This window comes from Aethalodelphis obliquidens, unplaced genomic scaffold, assembly GCF_003676395.1.
Source record: "Aethalodelphis obliquidens isolate GAN/ISIS:26980383/991018 unplaced genomic scaffold, ASM367639v1 scaffold7, whole genome shotgun sequence".
NCBI lineage: Eukaryota > Metazoa > Chordata > Mammalia > Artiodactyla > Delphinidae > Aethalodelphis > Aethalodelphis obliquidens.
Window position 1 is genome coordinate 28,256 of NW_020837951.1, and position 10,582 is coordinate 38,837.

The 10,582-nt window shown below is 56.3% G+C and overlaps 1 protein-coding gene across 1 annotated transcript in view; it reads right to left on the reverse strand.

Moving 5' to 3' along the window:
• Positions 1–10,582, reverse strand: part of CACNA1B (calcium voltage-gated channel subunit alpha1 B) — a 172,555-nt gene that overhangs the window by 27,154 nt on the left and 134,819 nt on the right. The window contains exons 24-31 of the mRNA XM_027104122.1: positions 10,123–10,229; positions 5,648–5,744; positions 4,279–4,439; positions 2,639–2,776; positions 1,704–1,905; positions 1,335–1,499; positions 912–1,022; positions 470–553 (exon numbers count right to left, since the gene is read on the reverse strand). Of these exons, the coding sequence (XP_026959923.1) occupies positions 470–553; positions 912–1,022; positions 1,335–1,499; positions 1,704–1,905; positions 2,639–2,776; positions 4,279–4,439; positions 5,648–5,744; positions 10,123–10,229 (1,065 nt within the window). The remainder of the gene's footprint in view (positions 1–469; positions 554–911; positions 1,023–1,334; positions 1,500–1,703; positions 1,906–2,638; positions 2,777–4,278; positions 4,440–5,647; positions 5,745–10,122; positions 10,230–10,582) is intronic.

The following is a 10,582-nucleotide window of genomic DNA, read 5'->3' on the forward strand; positions in this document are numbered from 1 at the left end:
CACACACACACACACACACACACACACACACACACACACACCACGTATATGTAAAACAAACTTAACACTTTAAAATATTCTAAATTCTTACTGGTTTTAGTTTGTATCTTTTTGGCACCAGTTGTTAGATGTGCATGTATTAGATAAACACAAATTTAGGAGATCCTTATCTTCCTGGTCACTTGTTACCATGGAGCTCCCTGGTGATTCTCAGGCCACCAGCCTGGAAGACCTCCTGGGAACCAATTTCTTAGCCAAGAAAAAGCATTTGCCAAGAGGACACCCACCCTCCCCCCCGCCCCAAACTCATCCCCACACTCGCCTCTGGAGAGGAGCTTCCATCTCCAGAGCTCGTGGGGAATTCTGCTCCAAGGAGGCGCTAACGCCACCAGGGCCTGGAGGCTCAGTGAGGGAACACCTCTGGAAGGAAACCACTTGGGGCCCTGCAGGGGCAGGAGATGCTACTTACCGCAATCTCTGTTACTAAAACATCAGTAATACTTCCCAACACGGTGACGAAGTCAAAGACGTTCCAGGCGTCTCTGAAATAGTTCTGGAGAGAAGGAAGGGCAGTTAGTGTGGAGCCGGTGAGGGCTCTGCCACACAAGGAGCTGCAGGAGGTGGCCTCTCGTCAAGAAGGCGGCGAGTGGACAGACGCACCGCCTCAGGTGGGAGTGCACGAGGCCACGCATCAGAGGGAAGGAGCCCGGCCCCACCCGCTCCCAGGAGCAGGGCGGGGGCAGAGGTGCGGGCAGCCCCCGGCAGCCCCCTCCCTGGGGCCCCTCCAGGGTCACATGTGTTGTGGGGGTTCAGGGAATCCCCAGCTCCAAACGGTGGGCCCCCGAAGGTCCCCTGAAGAAGGGGAGCCAGCATGCAGACACCTAAAGGCCAGGAGGGGCCAAGGCACGTACCAGCACCCCGAAGGCGATGATCTTGAGCGCGCACTCCATGGAGAACATGGACGTGAACACGATGTTCAGACACTTCAACATCAGCTCGTACTCGTAGGGCGCGTCATAGAACTGCCCGGGGAAGGGGCACCGTTGGCCCCAGGCCTGGCTGCCCTGAGACACCCCACGGGGCTCACGATGACCTCCTGTCACACATGCCTGCTGCACGAGGACCCCCTCCCGGTTCCCGTCTCCCAGAACCTTCTCACGATCTCAGCCCACGGACGACTGGGGGCCCAGGGTTGCGCAGGCACCCTGAGCTGACCAGCACTCGGGGCGACGCCCACTCCTGCACATACCCCAGGAGGAAGCCAACCCTCCGCCAGGCTGGAGTTGGGTTCCCGCCCCACAGGCACCGGGATCCACCACGCAGGCCCCACGCACCTTCATCATCAGCACCACAGTGTTCAGGGCTATCATAGCCATGATGAAATACTCGAAGGGTGGCGAGACCACGAACGTCCACGTCTTGTACTGGAACGACTGCTTGTTCTGGGGCATGTACCGCGTCAGGGGTTTGGCGCTGATGGCGAAGTCGATGCAAGCCCTCTGCACAGGAGGGAAGGGGCAGGGGGAGCTGGGACCCTGCGGAGCCCCTGCACACCCCCCGCCCTCATCCAGAAGGCCTCCTCTGGGCAGCCCTCCCTGCCCTGTGCTGGCCAGTGGCTCCCACGCAGAGGGGAGCCCAGGGGCCCTGCCTACACTGCCCAAGGAGAGCCCGCGAGGAGACGAAGTGGGAGGGGAGTCGCCTACCTCATTCTTCTCCAGGCTGCATTCAGACATGACCTTGTCCCCCTGCTCCTGGAAGGTGATGATGATCAAGGCCACAAAGATGTTGACGAAAAAGAAGGGGAAGACCACGAAGTAGACCACGTAGAAGATGGACAGCTCCATGCGGTACCCAGGGCTCGGGCCCTGCTCCTCATAGGTGGCGTCCACCGAGTGTTTCAGCACCCTGGGCCAAGAACCAGTGCCAAGCATCAGGGGAGCCCAGGAGGATACGACCCCGGGAAAGACGAGACCCGTGTCACAGGTGAGGCTTCTGCGGCTGAGCCCAGAGACGGTGCCATGTGCGGGCCAGGCCTGCTCCTCAGGAGGGCCATGGCTCCCGGCGGGGGCCTGTCTCGCCAGTAGGGTTTATACTCAGGGCTACTGGGGGAACCTCCTAGAGGATGCCTCAGTGTGCCTGAGGTCCTATCCCCTGGAGGAGAGGTGGGAGAGGTCCAGCAGTCCTGTGCTGCCCGGCTCTCTCCCACCTCACACCAGGTAACCTGCTCACACCCAGCTTCACCTGTCGCCAGAAAGCCTTGGGCTGAGCAGGGTCACCTGGAAGAGCATCGATCCTGCCTTCTGAAGGGTGGTCTTCTCAGCCCCAAAGGAAGCCCCTGGAACCCACGCATCCCTTGGACTCCCCTTAACTGCGGCCAGAGGCTAGCACAGGGAGACGCCAAGGGGCCCATCTTCCCTCCGGCCCCCAGCCACTAAACAAGGGTTTTCAGGAGGTCACGGTGCTGTGCTCTTGGCTAATCTCCTGCTCCCCAGGCTGCCCACCCTCGAAGGGCAGGACCATGTCTCACCCGGTAAGTACAAGAGCCCGGGGGGTGTTTGCTTAGTGACGGACGCAGAGTCTACGCTCCCCACTCTGGCTGCCCCTCTGCTCTAGCCTGACCAGCCAGGGGGGCACTCACATGGGCCACCCTTCCCCCGTGGACACTGTGAACAGGGTCAGCAGGGCCCAGAGCACGTTGTCGTAGTGGAAGTCGTATTTCTTCCACTGCCGCGGCTGAGCCTCCACCTCCTCCTTCTCATAATCCAAGTACTGGCCCCTGGGAGCGGGAACACAGAGGAAGTCAGAGGTTAGAGACGAAGGGTCCAAATAAACCCCTGTGTCTGCGGTCAACTGAACTTTGAAAAGGGTCATCCATTCAGTGGAGAAAGAACCGTCTTTTCAACAGGTGGTGCTGAAAGCACTGGGTATCTACAGGTAAGAAAATGAATGTGGACCCCGCCTCACTCCATGTATACAAATTAGCTCAAAACGGATCAAAGACCTAAATGTAAGAGCTAATACTATAAGACTCTTAGAAGAAAGCACAGGGGGGCTCAGAACAGATAAATTGGACTTCATCAAAACTGAAAGCTTTTTTTGTGCTTCAAAGGACATCATCCACACACAGAATGGGACAAAATATTGAAAATCATCTATCTGACAAGGGACTCGTATCAGGGCTATATTAAGAACAATTACAATCGGTTATAAAAAGGACGGGGCTTCCCTGGTGGCGCAGTGGTTGGGAGTCCGCCTGCCGATGCAGGGGACACGTGCTCGTGCCCCGGTCCGGGAGGATCCCACATGCCGCGGAGCGGCTGGGCCCGTGAGCCATGGCCGCTGAGCCTGCGCGCCCGGAGCCTGTGCTCCGCAACAGGAGAGGCCGCAACAGTGAGAGGACCGCGTACCACAAAAAAAAAAAAAAAAAAAAAAAATGGGTAAAAGATCTGAATAGACATTTTTGCAAAGAAGACCCACAAATGGTCAATATGCACATGAAAAGAGGCTCCATGTCGTGAATCATCAGGGAAACGCAAATCAAACCACAATGAGATACCACTTTATACCCACTAGCACGGCTATAATTATATTTTTAAAAAGGAAAATAACAAGTATTGGCAAGGACGTGGAGAAATCGCAACTCCCAGACACTGCTGGTGGGAACACAAAATCGTTCAGCCACTTTGGAAAACAGTCTGGCAGTTCCTGAAACTGATAAAGAGAATCATCATGTGACCCAGCAATCTCACTTCTGCGTTCATACTCGAGAGAAATGGAAACACCTATCCACAGAAAAAGCTGTACACGTGTTCAAAGCAGCAGTAATCACAACGGCCAAAATGTCCACCAACAGATAACTGGCTCAGTACAATGAGGTGTAACTTAAGAAGGAATAAACATCTGGCCATTAAAGGGGACGAAGTACTGCACAGGCCACAGCACTAGTGGTAGAAGCTGGACACACAAGACCCCAGATCACAGGATTCCATCACGTGATGTGTCCAGGACGGCATCCACACAGCACCACCCTCCCCCTCGCTCCTCCCGGAAGGCGCCTCTCCTGTCTGCTCTGCTGGGGCCCAAGGCCTCAGGGGGGACGGGGAAGTGGCTCCAACCCCGGGGCGGCCCTCTGACCTCAGGGCCCAGCCTGGATCGCGAGGGCCGACGGGACGCCCGGCAGTGGCCACGCGGAGCTCCCTGAGGTGTGCGGGCAGCAAGGGCCCGTCCTGCCGGGGAGGCGCGGCGCTGGGGACAGAGGAGCCGCCCTGCCCGGTTTACCTGCAGTCCCGCTCCAGCTCCTTGGACTCGTCGGTGCAGTAGAAAAACTTCCCCTTGAAGAGCTGCACCGCGATGACGGCAAATATGAACATGAAGAGCATGTAGACAATCAAGATGTTGAGGACGTTCTTCAGGGAGTTCACCACACAGTCAAACACAGCCTGCGGGAGGGCGGAGCCGTGAGGGGCGGGGCCCAGGGGCGGGGCCCAGGCCCGGGACAACCGCAAGGGTCTGGACCGGGACCGGGGGCCTTGTGTGAGAAGCTGCCTGTGCCGTCCTCCTCCAGAAGGATGATCCTGGACTGGACGGGGTGCGCAGGAGGTGCTAGAAAAGGTGCTGCGGGCAGGGGGGGCCAGATGCCGAGGGGAACCTGGGGCTGGGGCTGGGGTCAGGCCTCTCTGCCAGGCCACGGGCTGGCGCGGAGGGAAGGGGCAGGGCCGGGCTGAGGACCATGCCTGGCCCCTGCCTATTGGTGGGAAGTGGGATGGGGGAGTGGTGATGCGGAGGCCAGCTCAGGACAGGGACTTGGGGCATGTCCATGAACCAGAGGAGACTCCCGTCCGTTAGCACTGCCCGGGCCGCCTGTCAGGGGCTCTCACTGTTCTCCAGTGAGCCTTTCCCTGCTGCCCTGGCCCCGGTTCCGGCTGGCTGTGCACAAAGGCAGATCCACGACCATCTCCCGAGACCCCATCTGGCACACTCCAGACACAAGCAGCTGCCTTGGCAGCGCAGACCCTGCCCACCCCCCCCCCCCGGAGCCTCCATCACCCCCAGAGCCACTCCTTCACACGCGGCTCTAAGCCAACTGCCTGCCGTAGCCCCCATCGCTTAGGGTCTCCACGGCCCGCCTGTCCAAGCTGCTCCGAACGCTACTGCACACAGTCCCGGAGGATTAAGTGAGTTTCGATACAAGCTCAGCAACTATTAGACTGCAGCACAATTCTAAAGCCACACCCACGCTTCCGGGAACCCCCGCCCTCCCCGCATCTCCCTGTGAGCCCACCTCCCTCTCTCCGCAGCCCCTCCCCCTGCACGACAGCTGCTGATGAAACCCGCTGTCCCATCGGGCACCCCTGGGTTGAGGAAGAGGAGCCTTACAGGACACTGCGGAGAATGAGCCCCTCGGGGAGGGTCACAGAGCCGAGAGCCCACCCCACGCACGCGACACGGGGCCTCCCCTCAGCCCTGCTCATCTTCACCCCACGCGGGAAGCTGCAGGGGACCAGGCCAGCTACACATGTGCACCCCACAACGCACACCTACATGTGCACGTGTGCACATGCACGCACACACGCACGATCTACATGTGCACGTGTGCCCACACGCCCACGAGCGCACACACGCCCACGGCCCCGCTCCAGACTCGCACCTTGAGCTTGGGCAGCCGCTTGATGGTCTTGAGCGGCCGCAGCACACGCAGGACCCTCAGGGACTTGATGGTGTTGATGTCTTTCCCTTTGGAGCCTCTAGAAGGAGAAGCCACCCATGTAGACAGGCAGGGTGCACACCTGTGCCCAGAGGACCTGGGGACAGGGCAGCCTCGGCCCTGCAGGCACCACAAGCCAGTGCATCTCCCCCTACGGGCTGCCTGCCAAGGTGTCCTCAGAGTGGACAAGGGCCGGGGCCAGGTCAGCAGCACCTGGTGTCCAGGGAGAGCTGAGCTTCTGGATGGGAAGAGCCCCTCCCCGCCGGGCCATGTCGTTCAGCACTCCCACCCACAGTGGGAACACCAGCTTCCTCCAGACACCATGCTGAGACCCCCAGTGGGAATAAAGTGGGGAGGCCACGCCAGGACTGCAGCCCCAGCCGGGGCTGGGCTTTGATGGAAAAGGCGTCACAGGTCAGATCTGATGGCCGTGTCCTTGGTGTGGTTTCCTGGCTTTGAAGGCTTTTGAGAGTTCAGTCTGAGACTCCCTATGGAAATTTGTAACAAAGCAGCCTTAAGAAGAACTCAAATGATCAGTCACTCTTCTTGCTGCACTTATACAAATATTCAGGCCAAGTTTAATACAAACAAATTAGTTTTACTGTGATTATCTTTGGTAAAAAAGTGGGGGTATTGTAGAGAAAAAAAATATGTTTGTCCCTTTAGAGATATTAGATTCTAATCCTAATAATTATATTTAAGGTTTTGCTATGTACCTGTAAACTGGGCTGGATCCTGAATTCTTCCAGTTTCCTCAAATATCTGGCTATGACTTACCAAACTAACGTTTCCAATCTTCTCCCACCTCTCTGATTTGAAATCAGTCAGAACAAAGATTGCCCTGAAATCTCCTTGGAAGGGACAGCACCAGGTCCTCCTCACTACCCAGACGGCAGTAAACTTCAGGGACTTGCACCTTGGATAAACATTTCACAGCTGAGGAAGCCCCAGCATTCCCTTCTCTGGTCTGATCCCCTACACTGGTCTCTCAAGCCCTGGAGCAGAGAGGGGCAGCGGGCCACAGAGGGCCCCTGGCAGAGCCTCCTGCAGGCCAAGCCCCCGCTGGTTTCAGCAGGCTCCGTGCTGGACAGCTCCCAGGTCCCCAGCACCGGGAAGCTGGGGCGGCCTCAGTTCTGCTGCCCTGCCCCGGGCTCCGCACGGCCAGGCTGGCTGAGGCGAGGACCAGCTCCCTCCGTGCTGCCCCCCACTCACCTCACCTCACCTGCCACCCACATGTCACAGAGAAAATCCATTTCCGAGCCTCCCTCAGGGATGAGGCCACCTCCCCGCCTGCCCTTCCCCTCCCCCTCCCTCTGTGGGAACCCAGAGCCTCAGCCATCCTTCAAAACAAAACCAAAACACCCCATCTCATCCTGTACAAACGCTGGCGACCTCCGAATCAAACTGAGAGGAAGAAAAGTAGCCGACATGGACACAGACTGCTTCTGCCCAAGACGACAGATCATGATTTACACTTCAATCGTGAAACTCTCCTTTTCCAATGGGGTTGGCCTTTCAGACTGCTGGATTCGCCACCAAGGATTCCGACCTAGCCCGACTATCTAGCTCAGATTTGTCTCCACTCACTAGGAGGCCCCACCAGCAGCACCCATCTCTGCAAGGCATTTAGGAAGGCTCTTTATTTCAGGGGAGGCGATTCTAGTCCCACATACACTAAAAACCTGACTGACCCCTGGCATAAATGGGTAAACGCAGCAAACGCTGTGAATAAATCCATCACTCGGTTTCAAGTAAATACGCACAAGGAGTTAGGTTAGGAGTAAATATGCACAAGATATAATCAGAAACCTCTCCATAACTCTTGAAGACACTGCAGATTCCCCTGCAAAAATCCTTAGACTCTCTGGCCAAAGTTGGTCCTAATAATGGGAGAGCCCTGGGCTATCTTTAACTGAGCAAGTTGTCTATGCTGTGGCCAACACCACCTACAGTACCGGGATTGGCACTTCCGGGGAGGCTGAAAGTCAGTTACGTGAGATCACTGAGCCAGCTACTAGGCTCAAATGTGTGACTGCTTCATGGGGTTTTTCTTTGATTGGTTTGGGTCTTGGGGACCATGGCTCCAAAGTACACTTCAAACATTAGGAATTATCCTGCTTATAATGCCCTTGATGTGTTTGTGTTTGTCATATTCTTTCAAAAACTTTAAATACAAGTTTGTAGCTGATAACCACTAAGTAAACGGTCTCCATTCTGACTGGAATGTCAGAAAAGCAGCAAAGGAAATGACCACCATAAGGGTTATGAACCTGGAACTACGATCTGTGAATGTCACAGGGGTTAAGCAAACACATCATGATCTATGGATCCCACATCAAAGATCAAAGCTGCAAAACATTACACAGCAGGAGCTAAGAGTGGTGCCAATGCCTGTGAATAAAAAATATTGCTGCCACATCAGTAAACAAAGGATGTTGCAGCCATCAAGCCACCACATTACAGCCACGGATGGTGAGCCCTGTGGGAGCTCAGGATGGAGGCAGGATGCCCCCCCATCTAGCTGTCAGCCACCCCCCTCCCCACGGGGCACCTCAGGAGACTCAGGATGAGAAGCCCAGGATACTGGCCCAGGTAGCTGAGGTACATATCAAAGGAATGATTCAATGAGCCCAGACTCTTGCATTTCCCATATAAAGAAAAGCACTAAATCCCTTAACTTGAGATGCCTGGTTTTCTTTAGTTAACAGTTAATCTTTTGATATTACGACTACCTGGGCTCTGTTGCAAAAACTCCTGTATATCCTGGCTCCCCCCTGCCTCTTTGGAGCCGTCCCTCAGAGTTGTCTGAGATGCTGTGTCCCGGGCTTAAGTCCTCGGTTTTGTCCGCCAAATAAAATGTAACTCTCAACTTCTAGGTTGTGAATGTTTTTTTAGTCAACACACCTAAAATTTTGATCACATCTCTCAGTTGGGCTGACACTTTGACAAGAAGGGGAGAATTGTTAAAAAAAAAAAAAAAAAAAAAGAGGAGGGGGAGAGGGAGGGAGAGGAGAAAGAGGAAAAGGAAGAAAAAGGAGAAGAAGGAAAAATGAAAAGAAACAACAGGCCCAAAGTGGAGCCACTTGTCCCCAGGACGGCGAACCAGGACTGAATTGCAGTTTCAGCCTCTCCCAGGAATGGAATTTCTGGACTTTCCTGGTCAGCACCAGTGAGGTAACCTTGCCTGAAACAATCCTTTCGTTTCTTTTGTTAATAACCTTGTCTGGCTCCCTTTCTATAAAGGCCTTCAATTTTGTACAGCCTCCATCGTGTACAGCCTTTCTACTTACTGGATGGGATAATGCCTGTTTCATGAATCACTGAATAAACCCAATTAGACCTTCAGATTTACTCAGCTGAATTTTGTTTTATAACAATAGAGGGTCGGAGATGCTGGGCATTTCAGGGAGGCGTTGTGGAAAGGAAAGAGCAAGAAAGCCCTGTTTCCAGGAGAGACACGTGGGAAAGTGTCTCAGGATAGCCAACATCCTGGCCGCCAAGGTCACACAGCTCCCACCCCGAGCGGGCACTGCCCTCAGGCCCAGGCGCCCCGCCCCCAGCCCTCAGTCAGGATTCCCTGCTCACCAAAGGGGGGGCCACGCCCAGCTCCAGCCCCCAACCCGGCCCCCAGAGGTGAGGCGGGGACGTGTGGCCCTGGGGACATGGCTCCGGGCAGCATGCAGCCCAGACGGTGGCGGGAAATGAGCGGAGGTGAGGCATGGTGATGAAGCGGCCCACGAGGGGCCGCAGCGTGCTGTGATGTGCGGCAGTGTGAGGGGACAGAGGGAAGGCATTACCCCATGAAGCTCCTAGCGAGAGTCCAGCAACAGGAGACAAAGAGAAGAGAGTCAGTGAGGAGGCCTCCCTGTGGGCTCAGGGATGAGCCCATCCCTCCGTATCTGTGTCCATCGAGGGTCTTACTTATCTCTGGATCTCCCCCCACCACCTCCGCCAGGTCTCCCCCCTGCTCCACCCGAGCACCCAACGCCTGCCTCACGCCCGCCACTGCGTAGGGTCTGAGGGAGCCAATCCAGGCCCGGCCACAACAGGGCTGAGTGTCGCTCACTAGGGAGCCACAGAAAATGGCGGAGCACCCCGACGGCGGAGACCCCCAGCTGCACCCACCCACTGGCTGACCAAGCAGGGCAGCCGCGTCCGGGCACGGAAAGGTTCCTGAAGGACCCAAGAGGCAGACACCATAAGCAGAGGCCTGCCTACCCAACTTCAGAGCCATGGGGTGCGTCAGGCACAGACGAGCCTTGAGGTCCTCCCAGCCCCACAGCCCAGCCCCAGGCACAGAGGGACTGACTAGAGACGGCCATGGAGGCCAATGGACCCCTTCCTCCTTCACCCCCCACACTCATCACGGCTCTGGGGACTGCAGCCCAGCAAGAGTCAGAGCAGACCTGGGTACTTACGAGAAGGCAAATGCCACCAGGGCCCCACTGACCACAACGAAGTCCAGAATATTCCAGAGGTCCCGGAAGTACGCACCAGGGTGCAGCAGCAATCCCAAATCGATCATCTTTAGGGGAACAACACACTTTAATGAACAGAATATCTCAGAAAAGAAAGGCAGAGCCAGAGCCCAGAGACGTGGTTAGGGGAAGGGTGCCACTTCATGTCACGTACCATCGGGGAGGGGACACAGCCCTGATTATGCCTATCATGAAAGGGGACCCGGCTATGGTGACATCCTGTCAGGGGAAGGGGTCACGGCTCAGGTCATGCCTGTCAGGGAAGGGGTCACATCTCAGGTCAATTCCTGTCAGGGGAGGGGACACGGCTCAGGTCACATCTTGTCAGGGAAGGGGTCACGGGTCAGGTCAGTTCCTGTCAGGGAAGGGGTCAGAGCTCAGGTCAATTCCTGTCAGGGGA